Here is a 22,781-nt window from a genome sequence, read left to right as displayed (position 1 = left end):
TAAAAGTAGAAAATTGGCACTTACTGTGGCTGTTCCGGACACGGTTTGTGCATTTGTGTCGGTACCGCTCTGTTCTGAGTGTGTCTGGGCAGTAGGGTACATGTTTAACGTGTGCTCAGGGACTGTGGTCTGGCCTGTGTAGTCCGGGGCTGGATGGGGATGTGGAGCTGTGTATTCTGTTGGGATCCCATTCTGAGGTGGAGCAAACTGAGCTGACGCATAAGGCTGCGCCATAGTGTCAGGGGGTGCTGTGGCTTCCTGGTTACCCTGTGGATCAGAGGAAAGAATAAAATGAACAGAATTAAAGACAGGGAAAACTCATTTCCAGGTGTAGTTCACATGCTAATTTCTCACACTTGTCTTTTCCCTCAGCCATGAAACAGCTGTTGTGTGGACCCTGCAGACTCTAATTAACATCATCAATGCTTTCAATCCAGCCCCCACCCCTAATTAATATTCATGCTTTCACACTTTGTGATAATTACTACCAACATTTAATTAGAAGCACCAAATTCTCACACATTACCTCGGCACCCACAGCATCATGCAGCTGAAAACTCAAATGTTTAGTACAAATGTGAAACTGTTTATAGTGTGATGTCTCAGCAGCATCTGACACTGTGGGGTTTGTTATTGAAGTCATCAGGTTTTTTTTAAGCTGCTTTGGGGCTTGGAATCCCTTATAAAGTAGTTGTTGGCGGCAGAGGAGAAGAACAAAGGGTGGCAGACTGTCAGGCTTTGCTAAATGTGCTGGCCCAAATCTAATGAAAACCACATTTAGCTCGAAAATATGCTTTACGTGGCGCAGTTAAAAATCCAGTTTATTGCTTTCAGCTTGAAGGCGAGCAATCATATAACTAAAAACCAGGCTAATCACATCGAAGTCTATGCAGACCTAACATATTTTTTTCAAAAACCCTTTTAAGTTATCAGTCTGACACAGCTCTGAAGGCTTCATAAAACTCTTCTGCCACATAAAAGGTCTAAGTGGCCGATCTTCAAAAAAGTGATTCAGAGCTTCCTTTGCTTTCTGCAGTCAATTATGTTGGATTTTTGTGACAATCGGTAAGGACACAAGACACTTAGTGTCAGCATTCAAACACCAAGGATTTGCAGCTTACGTTGAAAGGCTGCGAGGTTGATGTAAATTATATTAAATAAAACTACCATACCATCGGGAGAGCAATGAGGGCTCACCCGCGATAGCAGAATTCCCTTGTGTAGCAGTGAAATGAACAATAATCCCGCAACTCTGTAGAGCTTCCAAGAAAAACCTGCTGCCACGCTTGCATTACTGAGCCTTAATGGTGTATTCTGTAATGCTGCTGAACACCAAGAGACCAAAAGCAGTACCACAGATTCACTGCTGCGCTTACAGTACGGACGATTCTCTCCTGTGCAGAGTCTCTCACACAGGACCTGCGCTACTGGCACCAGTTTCACAATTCAGACAATCCCTGGTTTCCATCCCGCCTCAAATCTACAAGCTGAAGCAAAAGAAAAGAGAAATAAAAATACCTGCTGCACCATCTTGCTCTCTTTTTCCTCCATAAACTTATAAGCTGCAATACTAGGCCCTAAAGCATCTGCCAAAAGCAAACATTAATTATGGATGAAGGCGTGTGTGAGCATGTGTATGTTGGGGAGGGGGTGTGGGTGGGTGGTGAACTTATGCATTCTTTTTGACCTCCCACTCAACATCTGACTACTCCCAAACCTGAAACATATGGGTCTTCCTGCCAGACTTTACCCCAGTTAATCAGAAGAGGCCACTCCTCTGACAACTGCTACCAGATACAGTGCTCTAACAACTGCCAGACATTTTGATACAGTAACACAAAGCAGCGTGCAAGCCTCTGCATTCTTTGGCTGCCTTAACTAAGGCTTGAAGCAAAGAGTATTTTTTTTCCATGCTTCATGTTATGGTCACATGCTTTCACACAAAATAAAGCAGAACGCTATTTCTGCTTCAAGTCACTTTAGATACAAATGTTATTAATGAAGAAATACAATGATCAAATGCAGACATTGCTGTAGCACTGCATTACCATAACTAATTTATCACACTTATAAGAACGAGCAACTGTGGAAATATTTTCCGATGCAGCAATATACAGTAAACTGGTAGATTCTAGCCCTCCATCCTTCCTTATTTAAAAAAATACACATGGGCGGTGTAGAATGACAGAAAAGTTGGAGCATGGTGAAAGCCATTCAACCCATCAGCCCTATGCTGATTCTTTATATCCATTTATTCTCTTCAGAATCCTAAGAATTCTTTCTGTTCAGATACTTATCTAGCTCCTCTTTGAACAATACAACTGAATCTACCTCTACTACTGTCCTTGCAATGATTTCAGTCTCTTACTCCTTGCTGAGAATTTTTTTCCCTCAAGCCACCTTTGATCCCTTTAACTTCATTCTAGATCCCCTCTTTCTCGACCTCGCCTCTCAGGGGAACAGCTTTTCTCCACCTGCTCAGTCAATAACAATCATTCCTTTAAATACCTCTTTCAGATTCCCGTGCTATCAAAAGAACATTTCCAGCTTCTTAAGTGTATGTATCCGCAGCAGTAAAATTTTCGGCCCTGATTCATTCTGTTTGATCTTTCTATGCCCTCGAGAGAGGCTTCAAACCTTTCCTAAACTGTGGTGTCCAGAACTGGACACAGTGCTCCAGTTACTTACAAAAGCAATATTCTCAAATATGGAATTGCAGAAAATTACATTTTTCATCCTTATTTTTACACAGGAAAGATCACGGAAATTTGGGCTGCGGAAACTTGGTTAGAAGGTAAGAACTGAGGCAGGTCAACCAAGGGGCAGAGCAGAGGGACTAAGTGTCTTACTCCCACTCCTTATTGTCTGACATCCTTATGTAGTCAATATCACCTATAAAGATTTTTTAAAAATGCGTATATTTTATGAGCTGGGCAATCCTTTATATATCAGGGATTCATGGCTAGCTACATGACAGATAAAGCTAGGTCGTAATTGGAATCACTATAAGATAGATTTGCATGACCACTCACACTTTATGATCAAAATTGTAATACATTATACTGCAAATTTAATTTATCATCTAGGAATGAAACAGTGGTTGACTCACTTTGTATTAATTTCTTCGTGTTTTTTTCTCTCTCTCTCTCTCTCCTTTGAAAATATCAATTTAAACTGTTGCATCATTCATTCATGATTCCAAACATCAACAATATGAATCTTTTGCATAACCTTAACGCATGGTAAGAACATTTTGATTTCCTGGCTAGGATGGAGATTGGATCAGTAGCTCCTGTACTGAGTAATGCAAAGTCCATCGATGCATTGATTGAGTTCCCTTCACCAGCTTGGTTGTAAAGGGATCAGCTTTGCTTCCAAAGAAGCTCCTTTAAGTCTTTGATACCAGCAGAAATAGCCAATTATGCAGCCACAACACAAAAATGAAGGAACACTGCCTTGACAGACTAATACAGAGACAGAACATGTAAACTGAAAAGTAACCACAATAGGCAGAAAAGTAGTTTAAGTGCAGTTGAAAGACTTGAGTCCTTAATTTATAGAACATTTTCAAGATTAAATAAAACAGCCAATTGCACAGGTATAGCCGAAGTAACTTCAGTTAAAAATAGATCAGTTGCACAATAACTGAATTGCAATATGAGAAATGGCCCTTCATCGCTGCTGTCCCATTCATGGCTGACTTTATACCTCAGTGCAATGCTCCTGTACTGATGCTTCTATATTCAAGTCTGTCAGTCTCTGAGCAACATTGTAGCTGAACAAGTGTCTATAAACTATATTTTAATTCCCTAGTTACACAGTTGAACTTTAATATATACTCAGTGGCCACTTTATTAGGTTCAGGAGTGGAACCCAGTGTGGTCTTCTGCTGCTGTAGCCCATCCTCTTCAAGACCGATGTGTTGTGCATTCAGGGATGCTCTTCTCCACATCACTGTTGTAACGCATAGTTATTTGAATTACTGGCCATTGTCACGAACCCCGTGATGGGAATAAAGAACCAGCAGAGATGGGAAACACTTCGGAGTCCAGTATTGCTATTAACTAATAATATTTGTTAGTAACTACGCAATACAGTAATATAAATGTAAATAAATCAAACAGGTTAGCAATGATTATATATATGAGTAAGTATATCAGTAAGTGTGGAAAACATATGTATGAAAAACCAAGCTTCTTTAGGTCTAGGGGTAAAACGATATAGTCTTATGATGATGAGTTAAGTTCGGTTCAGTTCAGTTCGTGGTATTGAGTTAAGTAGTGATGGAGTGATTTGAGTCTTCAGGTGAGCTGACGCTGTCGATCTTCTTGTTGTCCTTCAAAATCCTTTAAAAGTCACCGACTGTGACTTTAACAAAGGGGATGGGTTTTCTGTGGTGGAGCTATACCCCAGGTGAGGGTGGACACATGGACAACTCCCCACCAGTCAACCCTTTTCCCCCTTCCACTGCAAGAGCGATGGATCAATCCGCCTGATCAATCCTCCAAAACCCACTTTTCCTGCGGGCACAACAATGCTCATTCAGTGTCCAAACATGTGTCTGAGGTCAGTATCATCTGACCTCCTATTTATCTCACCATACTGGGTACCACCTGTCATTCAAATAACTCCTCCTTCCTCTCTCTGTGAAGAAATGCAAGCAGGCAAAAATCCTGGAAGAAAGTGTCAACAACCTGCCATAAATCATAACATCGAGTGTCCATTAAATAACACCGCCTTCAGTCACCATAGATCTTACGAGCTGCTCGGTGCTGTCTCCAACTCCAACTCAGTAGAAATCCAAAGTGACTTCCAGTGCCTTAAAGTGACAGTCCAACCGTTAATCTTCATCTCTCTCTCTCTCTCTCTCTTTTACAAACAACCTATTGGTGGTAAATAACTCTCTCTCTCTCTTTTCAAAAGCACAGTTAATAGGGGTAAATGAGCACAGTTCATAGGGGTAATTCAGGGTCCCGTCACACCATTTTCACTTACGGAACTGCCATTCACTGAATTTTTTTTTTGTTTTTTGCACCATTCTCTGTAAATTCTAGAGAGTGCTATGCGTGAAAGGCCCAGGAGAACATCAGTTTCTGAGGTACTCAAATCATCCCATCTAGCACCAACAATCATTCCACAATTAAAGTCACTCAGTTGCCAGGACTTGAGAAACTCAGTTACAGAGAAAGGTTGAATAGGTTAGGACTTTATTCCCTGGAGCGTAGAAGAATGAGGGAAGATTTGATAGAGGTATATAAAATTATGATGGGTATAGATAGAGTGAATGCAAGCAGGCTTTTTCCACTGAGGCAAGGGGAGAAATAAACCAGAGGACATGGGTTAAGGGTGAGGGGGGAAAAGGTTAAAGGGAACATTAGGGGGGGCTTCTTCACACAGAGAGTGGTGGGAGTATGGAATGAGCTGCCGGATTAGGTGGTAAGTGTGGGTTCTTTTTTAACATTTAAGAATAAATTGGACAGATACATGGATGGGAGGGTATGGAGGGATATGGTCCATGTGCAGGTCAGTGGGACTAAGCAGAAAATGGTTCGGCACAGCCAAGAAGGGCCAAAAGGCCTGTTTCTGTGCTGTAGTTTCTATGGTTTCTATGGTTTCTAGATCACATTTCTTCCCCATTCTGATGTTTGGCCTGAACAACAAATGAACCTCTTGACCATGCCTACATGCTTTTATAAAAGGAATTGCTGCCCATGATTGGCAGATCAGATATTTGCATTAACCAGCAGGTATACCGGTGTACAGAACAAAATGGCCACTGAATGCATATCTTTGCATTGTTCATCCATTGCTTCAGATTATAGTCCTGCATTTTAACCACTACACTACCACTTATATTTCAATCAATAAAACATTGTGTGAAATATCAAATAAGAGATCTCATTCATTTATCTAATTTTCTAATTTCTTACAGTTATTAGCAGCTTAAACATCATCCCATTCTGCATCAGCAGGGAAATTCTGAATGAATCCATTCACTCAAATGCCTCTTCTCTCTGGGTGAAGGCCATTACATAGTCAGAGGATAGATCTTGCAACATGGTCAGTCATAGAACCCTGTGCTATATTGCCAAAGGAGCAAAATATCAATAAAACATTGCTTGAGTTCATTACTAACAAGGTGACAATTGGTTTCATTTTTTGAGGTTGTTTAATTTGTAGCTTTAATTAAGTTAGTTTGCAGCGAGAGCCAATTTCTTAAGTCTGTACGACAAATCTTTCATGATCCCCATGATCTCATATAATGCTGAAGTGGTTCACTCATCCATTTTCCCATATCTGTGTGCATCACTTTTATACCTTACAGATTTCACAGACTTCTACAGTACCTTACCCCGTGGCACAGATGTTGAAGTAGCTGTCTCACAGCTCCAGCAGCCTGGGTTCACCTTGCACCTTACTGTCTACCTGCACTATACTGTTACACTTTATTCTGCACTCGGTTATTGTTTTCACTGCTCAATGCTCAGTGAATTGATCCAAATGAACAGTATGCAAAAAAAAAGTTTTTTTTTATTTGAACTGTAACTTGGTACATGTGCCTATTGTAAACAAATTTACCAAATTACCAGTCATGATTTCCTAACCCCACCCTGCAATGCTGTCATGGTGCTGCCTGTTCTTTCCTTTCTGTGGTTTTCTCTCACATTCCAAAGATGTATGGATTGATAGGTCTGATGGCTACTGTAAGTTATCACAAGTGTGCAAGTGGTTGCAGAATCTGGAAGAGTCAATCAGTTCATCAAACTGGGTGCCTGATGGTGGATATAGATTTAGCAGGCTGAAAGGCCTGTTCCCTTACAGTTTTACTAAAGATGTCTCCAGCATGGTTCCATTTGGGAGGGATCACATTATTACCTCCAATACTTGGTGCAGCAAAAAGTTTGACATCTATCCCTGGATATCCACCAAGGTATTGTGGAAAATTATTTTTTAAAAAGATGCTTTATGAAGGAACTAGATTAAGAGTTTTGTGCTTTATATCTGATTTCTCTCTGTTTTGTTGCTAAGATTAAACACCGACCCCATTAAAAATAATTTAACTTTGGTTAGATCTGGTTTGAATAGCCTCTGTTGAAGGTATTGGTCTTCTAATGTAATACTGGTGTATGTTTCTGCTTCTGCCAAGATCAAAAGACACAATAATGTATTGTAGATTTTGTGTTAAGGCCAGCCAATGACATTGATACAGTTGGTTTTAATTAAGTTTTCTTCAATATAATAATGTTATGCTACATCCAAAGATGAAGTTGAGGCCAGAAAAATTATATATAATTTCAATCTCCCAACATATATGCAGTAAAGATCCTAACTGTCACAATATCATTTTATGATTTCAATGACTTACAGACCGCAGTCAGTTCAGATTGGCAACAACATCTCCTCCACAACCTCTATCAACATATGTGCACACCAGGGATGTGTGCTTAATTCCCTGCTTTACTCACTTTATACTTATGTCTGTGTGGCTAAGCATAGCCCTAATGCCATATTTGTGTGCAGATAACATCACTGTCATTGGCTGAATCAAATGTGGCGATGAGTCAGCACATAGGAGCAAAATTGAAAATCTGGCTAAATAGTGCCACAGCAACAATCTCTCACTCAGTGTCACCAAGACCAAGGAGCTTATTGTTAACTTCAGGAGGGGGAAACCAGAGGTCCATGAGCCAGGCCTCATAGGGAGAGGGTCAGCAACTTTAAATTCCTCTGTGTTTTAATTTCAGAAGATCTGTCCTGGGTTCAGCGCGTAAGTGCCATTACAGTAAAAGCACTACAGCGCCTCTACTTTCTGAGAAATTTACAAAGATTCAGCATGTCATCTAAAACTTTGACAAATGTCTATAGATGTGTGGTGGAGAGTATATTGACTGGTTTCATCACAATCTGGTATGAAAACACCAATGTCCTTATATGGAAAAGATGACAAAATGTAGCAGATACAGCCCAGTCCATCACAGATAAAGCCCTCCCCACCAATGAGCACATCTACATGGAACATTCTCACAGGGAAGCAGCATGCATCATCAAGGACAATCCCTCTGTTAGGACCCACACCACCAGGTTCAGGAACAGCTATTACCCCTAAACCATCAGGCTCTTGACCAGAGGGGATAACTTCACTCAACTCTATGGACTCAATTTCAAGGACTCTTCATCTTATCTTCTCAATATTTATCGCTTATTTGTTTGTTTACTTTGAACTTCGAAAATATAAATTTTATATGCATTAAAAATTATGTTTCTTCATGGACAAAATATAGATGTCACATGCCAATCTTGGTTCCTGGCATTTGTGGCCAACATCCAATCATCTTGTTATTGATCAGAGACTCGCCTATCAGCTTGCAAAATTTTGCAATATGCATACTTATTCAAGTTTAACAGGCACAATTAATTGGCTATAAACTTGTATCTGTGAAACATCATCAGATTTTTTTTGCTACATTAAAGATATGATATGGATATAAGTAATTTTTTTAAGAATTTATCTCACTCATGGAATTAAAGAAAGTTATGGTGCAAGAGGCAGATATTGTCTCATTGTACTAATGTTAGCTAATAAAGACATACACGGCCCAATCCCACTTCTCTCAAATGATGGCCTTTTAGGCTGTGATGCATCAAGACCTCATTCAGGCACTTTTCCATGTGAGATTTTCTATCTTTGCCACCCTTTTATGCTGTAAATTCTAGATGATTTATGTATTTATTCCCTCAATTCCTATTAATCCTTTTTATCGTCTTAAAGAGATGCCTAGTACTTATTGATTTCTCTGATAAACGAAATAGGAATGGTCTTTTCACCCTGTCTGGTTCTGTCAAGGCTTTAAACATCTCAATTAAATTAACCCTCAGCCAATCTGACCTTTATCCAGTTTAGAAGTGCACATTTTCCTTTTGCTTTCAAGCTCTATCAGTAACTGCAGCAGTTATGGATGATTGTATAGGAAATTAAGAGAAGAGATGTAATAACCATAAAGACAAAATTACTGATGTTAAAGCAAGTAATTTTAGGAGAAGGACCTCATTCCAGTTGTGATGCTAAACTACTCTAACACAAAGCAGATGTCAGCATGTCTGGGTCAAAGCCTCAGAGGTGACCAGCTGTTAGAACCAGCCACAAGTCTTCTTCCCCAATTTAAACCCTGCCTCCACAACTCCCCTGGCAGGTATCTTTTGGTTAATTTACTGCAGTATTTCACAAGCTGTTTCATGTTCCACAGTTGTTGTAAACCAATGTTTCAGTGCAATCTGTCTTAGATTATCCATCAAATACCCTGGAGTTTGGAAAATATTTGGACATCCACCATCTGCAAGAGTGCAATTTACCAATATTTTACGGCTGAAATTGCAGCTACGTTTATATGGACACTGTCAGCAAAATATTAAAATTCCACCCCAATTATTCCATCCTCAAAGCTGTGCAAATGTAGCTTGAGTTTACATTGAATCCCATTTAAAGGTCCAGTTGATGCAGATATATTCTGACTGGTATAATAATCTATACTGAAATATTTTAAAGAATTATTTTTTGTAATTATTATGAATTCCCATTACCCATATTTCTCAGGTATAAGCATCATATTCTTAAGTTAGTTAAGAACAAAGCAGAACATACCAGTGAGCGACAGAGAAAGACTGAAAGGGAAGAAACTGGAAAAGGTAGCAGAGTTTAAAATGTGAGTTAGTTGCACCCTGACTTTATTTTTAAGTTCAAGATACAAGCTTGGCATTAACTGCATTGTTAAGTGTTCCCTAGTTTCAGAAGAAGCTCGCACTCACTGGACATAGTGGATGATAATTGAGCCCAAACTTATTAAATAAGAGTTTACATTTTGCCACAAAAGGTGGGGCAGGCTATTCTATAGACTGGTCAGTTTTGTTGAAGAGAATGCTTAGTAGGACATTTGAAAGTTAAATTTTTTGGAAGTGTTGTATTCTGCTGTGCCAACAGAGAGCAGACAGCAAGCTTTACTCCGATCCCACTGTGTTTCCCACAGAGTACTTAGCACGTGGAAGTGGATGGTGGCAGGGAGAGACACCTTGTATGCACAGTATGAGTTACAAAGCTACCAAGCATATGGTCAATTTATTTGGTGGAAAGTCCAAAGTGTAAACAAAAGTTGAGCACCCAGCCCAAAGATATAGATACAGTACAGTACAGCATATTTAAGTTTAGTGACTTAACACATGTGGTTACTTTCAGTGAAGTATCTCTTCCCCCTCCCAGATACTTCTGGCCTCACCTACTGTTGATGTAAGTCACTTCCAATTACTCATCTAAAAGCAATCTCAATGAGTAGGACTTAGATATAACTTTCTAATTTCTACTACACAATCAGAAATGTATCACCTCACCAACCTTAGGTTTACTTCTCAGTTTATACACTCCCACTTATTCAACCATTTTAGGAACATCACTCAAACACATTTCATGTGACCGGAGAAATCATTTCTCCCTCATTCACCAGCAGCAATAGTAAACTGGCAGGAGTTAAGTTTGCCTCCAGTAGTTCATAGCCCTCACTGAAGATGCAACACAGAAACAGTTGCTGTAGATAACACTGAGTGATAGTATGTTTTACTCTTATATCCACATTCACTTCATCCCATAATATTTTCTGATCTCCAGGCTGCACATGCTGAAAAGCTGCAGTTTTTACATCTCCAAAACCACCCTGCCCTACCCTGTTCTGCCCAACCTGCTTCACTCCATTTAGCACAATCTCATTCATTTCTGCTTCAGGAATACAAAAGATGCAGGAGTCTCCCCATCGCGATCTAAGACTCAGAATATCAGCTCAATTGCTGACACTGCATGAGTCAGAGTATAGTCTAGGGGTAACATCTTGATACGACATCCCACTGTGCGTAAGTGCCAATAACAAGGGTGATGCTATAGCTGTTGAATGCCGAGATGAGCACTGCAGTGGGAGGTTGTGGGCATGCACTATGAAATATTGTGTATTTTTGCTAGTCTGCCAGAAGCTCAAATGCAATGTAAAAGAGTACAGAACGAGGTTCTGATTGGAAAAGCAACTCCTAGCTTGCACATGGCTTTAGGTAAAAATAGGAACTCATTCCTTCCAACATAGCAAAGATGATGGCATGAGCTCAATGCAAAAGATAAAGATTTGCTTTATTTGTCACATGTACACCAAAACATGCAGTGAAAAGTGTTGCTTATTCAAATCAAATGAGTGAGGATTGTGAGAGGCAGTCCACGGGTCTCACTACCCTTATGTCAACCACAAAACATGCCTGTTCTCTGATCCTAGCAATTTACGTTTGTACTTGCAAACTTTTCATCACCATGTGAGAAGACATCATCAGCACACTGCTGATATTTACAAGTAAATTGTCAAGGTCAAGATCAACTCAACCCAACCATCAACCATCAACCACCCGAACTATACATCTTCTGGATTATTTCAAATGCAGCATGGCCTTAACTCTCTAACCTGAATCGTACATCTTCGGAACGTGGGAGGGAACTGGAGCACCCAAAGGAAACCCACAATGTCACGGGGAGAACATACAAACTCCTTATAGACAGGAGAGGAATCAAACCTCTCTCTTAGGCTGGCAAACTGTTATGCTAGCATGGCTAAACAGCTGCCTGCTCTGCATTAAATTTCAATGTTTCCACTTCAACAATAGGAGATCCCAACCATCATGTAACAGTACTGAAAATAAAGGCATCCATCATGATTTTGATACCATTATTGAATGGGCCTTTAAACATGTCTTTGCTGCCCAGAAACCTGACTTCCAGTAAATTATTAGCATTGTTGATACAGTATCCTGGAGAAGAGGCAGTGACCTGTGGAATTCAAAAGTTCTGCCTTCCTGAGGATGACATTTGGTTTCCAACCACCGCCCTTCTCCTGGTCCTGCTTTTGCGATTTGTTAACCAGCCCAAAGCCATGAAATGTATGGCAGGAATATACAGACTGCACTTGGCTTTGCTTTCTCTAAAACATCCTCCAAAACCGTCTTTAACTTCAATCACTCTCAGCCAGCAGACTTCCCTGACCAACAACAGCCACTGGGAAAGCACAACTTAAGCACAAAATGACAAGCCCATCAGTGTGATTTATTGATGTGTCTGTTTTATGGATGATTTTTAAAAATGATGTATGGTAGTCATTCGCAATATAAAAAGCATATGTGTTGTTTGACATTATCTGTGCTCTTGGCCTTTGAAATGCTAAGCTGATTGGGTCAGACAGGGCCTGTTGATTCTTGTGGAGATGCAACAGCACCAAACAATCTCTGACAGCACAGGTAGGAAGTGCCTTATCTTGACTCAGTCCTTTATGGTCTTCCTCCTCTCCCTCTTTCTCACGAACATATTCTTTCTGCTGTTCAGATGCTAGTAAAGTCAAGGCCTGTTTTAGTGCCAAGTTGTATAAAATGCAATGATTTTCAACAAAAAATTTTGACAGTCTTCATCTACTGTATTGAAGGCCATTTATGCAATGGTCCCAGCTGAATGATATTTCTTAGAATTATATGCATCTCATTAAGTAAGTACTCAGGTCTTTTAGAGGATAAGATGGTAGTCAATGATCTGGTGTGGTGCCTCAAAATATGATGGTTGACCAGATTACCTTGAGATGAAATTTTCATAGCTTCTCCCTATGTATTTCAGGTTCAAGTGCAGAATCCTTAATGACAGCACACGCTACCCTTATGTTTGAACTGCACCCCTATAGGTGCCATCAATGGCTGCCTTCAGTATTGGAGAGTTTATACTCCTGCCAATTCCTCTCCAAAGCGATGACAGCTGTGTTTACAAGAAAAGAATGAAATAGGCTTGGTTTTCTTGAGGAAGAAAGCCTGAGGAACTCTCCAAATGTAGTGGTGCAACACAGATTTGGGAGTTGTTGCACGTGTTCACAGTTGGAACCTGAGGCAAAAAAATTCCAAGACTTTGACTACCACCAGCAAATGTCTCTTGTCCCTGCTCTGTAGTTAACTTCTTCCCCACAGCAAGTAGCAGGGCTTTATTCTGGTCCTATAGCTTATGGTCTAATTTACAGACAAGTGAGAGGGAATTGTAGAAACCCTCTGTGAAACTCTCATTCATTGAGATAGTGATAGGTCTTTCCACTGAGGGTCCTTCTCCCCCCTTTTCTAGCAGGTTGAGGCATTCCGTGAGCTTCTTCATCTTCCACTTCTTATGCTCAGCTCCCAGCACAATGACCATTAGAGTCCCAGCTCTGCATTGTAGAGATAAAGACTCCAGTCAGGTTTCAGAGAGTTGATCTCAGCACCTGAGATCTCCAGAGTCACTGCTTTTCCTGATCCCTGATGCCATATAGCAAAGTAACTGCCTCTAATCGGCCAACCACTTTAAATCACTCTCCCACAAACCTGCAAGTAACTGATAGCACTAATGTAGAGTGTGTATTAATGGATGGTATTTCTAATTTAAGAAAGCACCAGTGAAGCTCGGCAACTACTTGCTGGTGGAGAATGAAACAAAGAATACAACTAAATGATTTGTTAATCATATTTTTTTCTGATGAAGAATCACCACAAACAATAGCCTGTAGCTTCCCTTTGAACTGAAGGCAATTTGATGCAACAGAACTGAGGCGAGACGAGGCATTGGAGAAGAAGTAGTGGACGTGTCGCCAAGGGCAAGCAAAGGCCTGAGGTTCAATCAATTTAAGGGCCAGGCCAAATTTGAAAGATCGGGTACAGACCAAATCAAGGTGGCGAGGTCTGAGCCTCAGAGCGTTTCGAAGTGACAGAACCCAATGTCTAGACAACGATTTCTGGGCTAAATTGGAAAGGACAGGGTGTGAGGACCTGAGGCGAGGGAAGGGCCAGTGCATCTCGCTGTTCTGCGATGTTTACTCGGCTCTGCGCCGAAATGAAGCTGAGGCTTCATGTCTGTGGATGGGCTCGTTCATGGACTTCAGTTCTGAATACTATTTACCTGCTTCTATTGTTTGCACGATTTGTTTTTTTTTCTCTCTGCACATCCAAAGCTTGACAATTTTTAAAATGGGTTCTTTTGGGTTTCTTTGTTTTGTAGCTGGCTGTAAGGAGACAAATCTCAACATTCTATCATAACAAACTGCACTTTGAACTTGAACTTTGAAGCTAAATGTCAACTTGCTAATGTGTAATTATTACATACTGTAATATTAACTCCAATATCAAGGTCCAATGAGCAAGATGAGTATTAAATAAGTATAGTACAAATACTGGCCCCATTAACTGCATACTCTGTACATTCTACCATTTGCATGATTTGAAACTTTGACAGTGCTATGAATTTTACTGATTAGCACAAGTCACAGTAAAATTAAAAGCTTGCAATTTGAGCTAAAAATTGAAAGCATACACACCTCCACAATCTATTCCATCAGTTGTGTTTTAAGGGGCAGAAAGGCTTTCAGGTGGATCACGTACCCATCCATCTGGCCACTAGGTACAACATATGAAGTTGCTGTTGTGAGGACTTTGTAGGGGGCCCTATCGTTTTATCTGCAGAGCTCTCGATGACACAATGGCCTGTTTTTGGTCGGAGTTCTGGGCACATGAACTGTTCTGGTTAAGAATCAGTACTAGCAGCAACTTAATGGGAAATCAATCCTTCATTGCGTGTACTATTTTGGACCTATTCCTGACCTATTTTATGGCACAATCCAGGTGACAGAGATAAGAATATCACTCCTGCTGAATTGTGATTCAACCTACCAGGGGCATGGTGAAGTTAGTCTTTAAACTAAGAAGAATGGAATTATGGATCTATAATTTTATATACATCTATAGCTAGCAGACAGAAACATTGTTATTATTGAATAAACTTTCTTCAAATAGAATACAGTTTAACAACCAATAAAATACCAAGAAAGATATAAATATATATTTTGCTGAGAATTATTCCATTGTCAACCCCACACCATTAAGCTGCATTACTATGGAACTGGGAATACTGGAAGGTCAAGAGGTCAGAGTGCTTGGCTCTAAAGAAATATATTTGATTGTTCTTTAACTTGAAAAGAAAATTAGGCAACTTCCCTTACAGAAGGAAATCCAACCTGCGTATCTTTTCAATGCTTACTTTGTTGAGTGACTGAAGTGTCAGTTAAATTCTATAACAAAGAGTGAAAATTTTCAAAGTCAAGCATAGCATAGGATTTAGATTCTGTCACAGATCCCAGTCTGAATGCCAGTGGAACTGGGTGGCTTCACCATTCAGTTCCATTCCATGCACTCCTGGTGTGCTTAAGGCACAAACACTGTACGACCCAATTTACTAACTACCACGAGCCCCGATAGTTTTGCAAGCTAAACTTGGAATTGAAAACTAATTGACGTCCTCCAATAAAATATAAAGTGGAAATTTTTAAAAATCATCAACTGAATATTAAGTAAATTTCATTCAAATTGATTTCCAGTTATCATTCCTGATGCGAGGGAATTGACATGAAGAAAATTTGAGGAAATGGAATCTTAACTCATTGAAGGTTAAGAGAATAAGAAATAATTCATCATCATTATCATCATTAGGTGCTGTGCCATATGACGTAGCTGATCATGGTCTTTGACCACGATTCTTCCTGGCAATTTTTTTTTACAGATTTATTGATTGTTACACCATATCTTTTGCTACACTTTTCTATTTGAAGAAATTTTATTCAATAATAATTTTTTTCTGTCTGCTAGCTATAGATGCATATATAATTATAGATACATAATTCCATGTTTAATAGTTTAAAGACTAACTTCTTCTTCTGGGCAGTGTCTTTATAAGACACGTGACTCCAGCCATTATCAATCCTGTTCGGCCATTGTCTGCCTGGTGTCAGTGGTCGCATAACTAGGACTTACGCTATACAGCAGCTGCTCACATGACCATCCACCACCTGCTCCCATGGCTTCATGTAACCCTGATTTGTGGGGTGGGAGGGGGTGCTAAGCAGGTGCTACACCTTGCCTAAGGATAACCTGCAGGCTAGTGGAGGGAAGGAGCACCTTACACCTCCTTTGGTAGAGATGTATCTGCACCCCACCACACATTCTCCGCCCCGCTATCCGGGAAGTAATTAGAGGGATTGAAATGGAGGGTGCTTAGAAGCATTTCTCACTTGTTAGATAATTGAAAACTACAGGCAATATTTCAGAATAGGGGCTTAAACATTTAAATGGAGATGGGGAGGAATACCTTCTCCTGGGGGTTGTACATCTTTGGAATCCACTACTTCAGAGAGTTGTGAAAGATGAACGGTTGAATATATTTAAGGCAGAGATGGATTTTTGGTCAAGAGTCATTAATGTAATGGGGAACAGGCAGGAAAAGTAGAACTAAGGCCTTGATTTTCCATGATCTTATATAATAGAGCAGCAGATATGAGGGGAATTATGGCCTACTCCTGCTTCTACTTCCAGTGTTCTTAGACCTTGAAAGCAGATCAGAGGAATGCTTCAGAGAATGAAAATCATCAGCCTCTCTCTGTAAACTATACTGCAGTCAAATCACTGTTGGTGCTTTGAATTCTTTAATCACATTTCCAATCTAATGCATCAACTTTCAATGTGATGTAGGGCAGTGCAGCTGTTAATGCACCAGATACTTTCTCACCTCAGGGGCTGGAGTTCAAAGTCAAGGCTTGGTGATGGAATATGAGAATACTCCTTTTTTTATTTAAACCCTGATTTGATCTTTAAGCAAAGTATTCTTTTGAGAAGTCAGAACTAAGTGCAGCCAGAAAGATCTACTGAAACAGAATAATTATAGACCTGTTTTGCTCAGAGTATTCAGTTAAGGTTTCTTTAGACAATTATTTAGTTGTCAGTTAATTTACATTATTATCTAAAATCAGAATATACGCACTAAGCTTCTCATGTGACCCCACCCTATTTGTAAAAGTCTATTTATCTTTAATGTGATGTTTTCTTTAAAGTAAATGTAAAATTAGTTAAAATTAGATTGTAAACTTAAATGAGGGCACTCATGTGTAAACATGGAAACAAATTATATCTGGCAGTGGAGCTCTGAGCTGTCAGAAGGCACCTGTGTAAAATGAGCTCTGATCAGAACGGCCTTAATTGGTATTTAATTGCTGTCTCTCTGGTAGAAGTCAGAAATGTATCTAATGCAAGTATTGATATAGTTGGTTTCGCTTTTAAATCTAAGGCTGTAGCACATTGTTGGGGTAATGGACAAGCAGATTTATTTTGCATTCTTATAATACTATGCCTGAGGTTGATATTATGTGAAAGAACTTGTGACTTCTGTGTTCCTAAAAATGACCCAACAATTAAATAAAAGACTTCCAATGTGCATACTGGTACCAACATATCAACTTGATATTTGTGAAATATTGCTTCACTCTATTGATTATTGTTCCTATTAATATTCCAAGACCTAGAGACATGATATTTATTGTATTATTGTATATGAATCATTGAATAATGTATGACTCATTTTGTAAAACATTAACCACTAGGTTGTTTATTCTAACTCTTAAAAAATAATGGATTTGAAAAGAAAGCATGCAAAAAGCAAACTTTTAAGAAGGTGTACTGAATTACACAGCTGCAAAAACCACATCATTTTAGAGATTACTTGCAGGCTGTAAGAAACAATTGCTTAATGTGTTCACCCTGATCATCCATTCAATCCCTCTTCACAATTTCTTCATTCCTTTACCACATTAGCCTGCAGAAAGAGTGAATTCTCATCTCATAATACAAAGCACCTCTGCCTACGGGTATTAGGCAAGAATGCAAATGAAGATGTTCAGAACAATCACCTCATCAATCACAATCACACAGGGACAGCTATCAAGGCTAGGGGATTAGCTCTATGGCCATTTCACAAGTCTTCCTCCTGTTATGGCTCTTGTTTAATTAAACATCACTACAAGTGCTTTCAGCTGCTAGCTAGCAGGGTAGCTGTAGAATTTCACTAGACATTTTTTTTACCAGTTATTATTTTCGGAATTTTCTGCCTGATTGTATAAAACATTGTTTTTTACAAAAGCTTGATACAAAACATCTCTTTCGTGTGAAATGACATCCAGTCTGTCAATCAGGACAATGGCTTCAGGGCACGCCAAATGGCCAGAAGAAGATGCCTCCTGCAACAGATTTAATTGGCAAGTTGATGTGACGTGTGTCATGGTTTGGATCTTGTCGCCACATTGCTCTTTGAGCCATCTGACACCTTCCATTTATGAAGCAGGTGGCCAGAAAGTCCATGGGCAGTTTAAATTCTGCTGAGAATTGTCCAATGTGTCTGTGGGACCTCTGGGGTTAGTGAAGGCATATTTCCAATTTGTCTGCTATCTGGATAGAAGTCTTGTGTTCACAACACAAATATTGGTTGTTCCCAGAAGTGGAAAACTTTGTCATCTAAGTCTTTGTAATTGGGGACTTGGTGCGGTCCATCTCAAAAATGACATTAGATCTGCAGCAGAGTGTGCAGCACCAGAGGTCACTCAGAATTGACTTAAATGCCCTTCTCATCTTCTGCATGGTGGCATTTAGCAGCATCTGCTTATTGTCCTTGTTTAGTAGCTGTAGGATCTCGAGGTCGAGCAAGTATCACACAACAGCAGACAGAAGGACTGATACTGCAGGTGCAGGGCCTTCTAGATGTGCTCCCATACTACTGTTTAGCATGTCTTTAGCATGTCTTTTTAGCATGTCTTCAGGCTTACTTTTGATTTAACTTTTGGTTTTTGAACATTGTGTATAGAACATAGAACATTATAGCAAGGTACTGGCCCTTCAGCTCATGATGTTGTGCCTTCTTTTCTACACAGCCCTCCATTTTTCTCTCATCCGTGTGACTATCTAAGAGTTTCTCAAATGCCTCTAATATATGTTTCCAACTCTACTATCATGCCTGGCAAGGCATTCCACACACCCACCACTCTGTGTAAATAAATCAGCTCTGGCATCTCCCCCTACGCTCTTCTCTAATCACCTTAAAATTATTGGGTTGGCATTATTTAGAGGGTTCCATTCCATGAGAATTCTATGTAGGGTGAGGCACATGTGAAAAATTGCCTTCTGCAGATGGAAACTTCAAGTTCTTTCCTGGCATCCTTTTGTTCAGAGTGAACATTGATACTGTTGCTTTGTCAATGCAGAATTATGCTGGGTTGAAAGCAATTCTCTCCAAGAGGACCATTACCCTATTGTAGGGTTTGGAGGCTTGTGTGCCTCACTGACCCAGAGAGTTATCTTGGCTGGAGTCAGGGGTTTATTCTTTATTTCTTGATAGGGTCACCCATGCCTAACAGGTCAAACGGTAGAGGGAAGACTAAAAGTGGTCCAGGTTTGGAGATTCAGCTCAAGGCTAACAACACTGATGGGGGTAAAAAATGTCACAAAAACAGCAATGAAGAATCCTTCTACATCTGAGGGCAACGGTATTCCTGAGTCTCCAACCAAAACTTGCATACTGACAGTAGTGAAAACCGAGCTACTGACATGATGTAGGAAGCCGTGAACACCATCAGAGATCGAGGACCTTCATTGCTGCCTGAAACACCAGCAACATAATGGACAGTACAGAAAACTAATCATTCAACCAAAGTGCCTCACCTAAAGAACAACGATCCATTGCCAATACACACAATGTATCAAGTCCTTTTATTTGATTCCTTTCTTGCGGAGGTAAATAAAAATATAGAGAACCACATCACTATTTGCATCGCTGGAGAATGCCCGGTGCTTTCCAAGGTGGAGGAAACAGACGTACACCTAAGGGAGTGAGCCTTAGGATCAACTCACCCAAGATGAAGAACTGTGTCTTCCAATGTGATTTTCTCCAAACAAGGGTACTACAACAGCCATATGTCATGTGCAATATCCTGTCCTTAAATGTTTTCTATACATAATGTCTTTGGGGAGTTTGGGATAGGTCAAATCTTAAAAGAAATATCTTTTAAAAAATTAGACCTTACCTCTATTCCATAAATATTCAAGTCTACTGGTACGCATTGCGCTTGATTTATGTTAGCAAATAGTGTGGAGAGATCCGAACATTTACAGTGGGGGAAATGCAACCAAGATCTAATGTCATAAACTACAAGATACTTTTTTTAAAGCAGTTATTTTGTTTTAACACAGGTAAATGCAACCATCTCCTGACACCCCAAAGCCTTTCCACCAATTACTGAGCATGTCAGAAGTGCAATGAAACATTATCCATTGCTTGAAAAAGTGCAGTTCCACCATCAAAGAAATAGCAGGTCACTTGTTTCTATTAAACAAATAAAATATTCATTTTTCCCACCACCAATGCATTTTTTTACCATCTATATAATGCAATACAGTTACTCATCTAGTCTACTGTGACAGCAATTCTCAAACCTGTGATCAGCAACACCATGAAGAAGGTGTATGTGAAGCCAATCACCTGCAGATTCATCTGCCAATCCTTTGTCATCCTGATTTGGAAACATATCAATGACCCTAATTAATTGTTGAGTCCAAATCTTGGGGGTCTGATCAGACCTGCATTGTAGGAGTAGTTTTAGTTCATTACCACCTTCTCAAGGCCAAGAAGGGTTGATCATTTAAGGATGGGCAATAAATGCTGGTCTTCCCAGTGGCACCCATATCCTGTACAAAAAATTACAGTCACAAACTCCAATCTTCCACAAACTGTACTAAAACAAATGATGATATGTTAGTTGAATGTAGACCGGAATACAAAGAATCCTGTGTTAAATGCATACATTTCAAGGCACAGTTTCTTGCTCAGCGCATTCCAGTTTTGGAGTGGGAACAGAGAGACTTAATTTAATCATATCCCACCGAGTTGTACCACAACGAGTTCGCCTCAAGGTGCCCCGAGGTGAGGTAGTGTTTATGGGGAGGAGGAAGGAGGTACCATCAGGAAGGAGGTAAAGAAGCCTGAAGGCACACAGCCTTAGTGATTCAGAATCAGCTTCTTCCCTTCTGCCAAATGATTCCTGAATGGACATTGAACCCATGAACACTACCTCACTTTTTAAATATTATTTCTGTATTTGCACTATTTTTAATTTAACTATTTAATATATTTATATACTTACTGCAATTGATTTAGTTATTTATGTTTTTCTATACTTTCATGTATTACATTGTATTGCTGCTGATAAGTTAACAAATTTCACAACATAAGCCCTTGATATTAAACCTGATTCTGAGTCTGACTTGTTTGATCAAATTTATTTTCACAACACCATCCAGAATGTTGAAGGTTTGGATGAAAGTTGGCAAAATATATTTAAATTTACATGATCATACAGTTTAATCTAACAACCATCTCTCAGTTCAGATAATTCTGTATTGATGATTTACATGCATTTATTTCACATAATCATCCAGATCTAAAATCTGCATTAATTTCCAATATTGAGCTGTAACAATTTATTTTTGTTTATCTTCAAAAATAATGCATTCCACTAATTCTAACAGATGTATGTTTTCTTCACACTGAGCATGCAAAAGCACAACAGCAACTGCACTAAGCACCAGGAGAACTGAACATATGCCAGTACATGAGCCAAATCAATTTTTCTTCATACCTTTATTCACAGCAATGCCCTGCAGCTTAAGTAGAGAATTCTGAATTATCAAAGCACTCTGCATCTGACTGGTGAGGAAGCATATCTGTCATGTAGAAAGGGGCATAATTTAACGATAAATAAATTAGTATCATGAGGACACCATCATCATTAGAGCCTCAGTTTATGAAAATCTCCAAGAAACATGGTAACCTTTGATTATCAGCATGTACATTAAAGTATATTTAGTTACAATAAGTCAAATCAAATGCTTTGCATTTATGAATAGACCTTTGGTTTTGTTCCATTTTATAATAGGGCTCAATTATTTTCCAGTTCTTCTAAACAACCACACATCCAAAATGTTCATCGATCTTTTTCTCTCTGATCTGCCATGAAAATATTCAGAAAATTTGTTTTTTAATTTTGTTTTCTGTCATAATAGGATAAAATAGCATTAAATAAATATTTCCTTATTACTTAATTTTTGTTAATTTTATTAGTTTATTTTGGAAATACATTGCCATGCTAGTTTGCACCCATTTTAGTATACTGATGCTTATATGAGAATGCTGTTCTTGGACTACATTTCAGCATTCAACACTATAATTCCCTCCAATCTTGACAAGAAGCTTGGAGAACTCAACCTTCACCCTGCCTTATGCAGCTGGATCCTGGACTTCCTGTCAGATCGCCTGCGGATTGTAAAAGTGGGCTCCCTCACCTCTGCCCCTCTGACCCTCAGCACGGATGCCCCACAGGTCTGTGTCCTAAGCCCCCTCTACTCTCTGTATATCCATGACTGTGTCACCACCCACAGCTCCAATCTGCTAGTTAAATTTGCTACATTGATCAGCCTAATCTCAAGTAATAACAAGGCAGTCTACAGAGAAGAAGTCATCACCCTGACACAGTGGTGTCAAGAAAACAACCTTTCCCTCAATGTCACAAAAATAAGGAGCTGGTTGTGGACTACAGGAGGAATGGAGACAGGCTAACCCTTATTGACATCAATGGATCTAGGTTTGAGAGGGTGAACAGTTTTAGGTTCCTTGGCATCCACATCACCGAAGATCTCACGTGATCTGTACATACAGGCTGTTTGGTGAAAAAAGCACAACAGCGTCTCTCTCACATCAGACGATTGAAGAAGTTTGGCATTAGTACCCGGATCCTAAGGACTTTCTACAGGGGCACAATTGACAGCATCCCGACTGACTGCATCAC

At 39.6% G+C, this 22,781-nt stretch overlaps 1 protein-coding gene across 15 annotated transcripts in view; it reads right to left on the bottom strand.

Annotated features, from left to right (window-relative positions):
• rbfox1 (RNA binding fox-1 homolog 1) overlaps positions 1–22,781 on the bottom strand; it is a 1,583,823-nt gene that overhangs the window by 304,838 nt on the left and 1,256,204 nt on the right. For 12 of the 15 annotated variants that reach the window (XM_063058997.1, XM_063058996.1, XM_063059001.1 and 9 more), the window contains one exon: positions 25–267. In XM_063058997.1, the coding sequence (XP_062915067.1) occupies positions 25–267 (243 nt within the window). Of the gene's footprint in view, positions 1–24; positions 268–1,518; positions 1,636–22,781 lie in introns of those variants that run through there. The other 3 variants (XM_063058999.1, XM_063059000.1, XM_063059006.1) reach the window with 1 other exon arrangement.

This window comes from Mobula hypostoma, chromosome 9 (assembly GCF_963921235.1).
Source record: "Mobula hypostoma chromosome 9, sMobHyp1.1, whole genome shotgun sequence".
Taxonomy (NCBI): domain Eukaryota; kingdom Metazoa; phylum Chordata; class Chondrichthyes; order Myliobatiformes; family Myliobatidae; genus Mobula; species Mobula hypostoma.
Note: the sequence above shows the minus strand (reverse complement) of the source record. Positions and strands in the feature narration are given on the sequence as shown.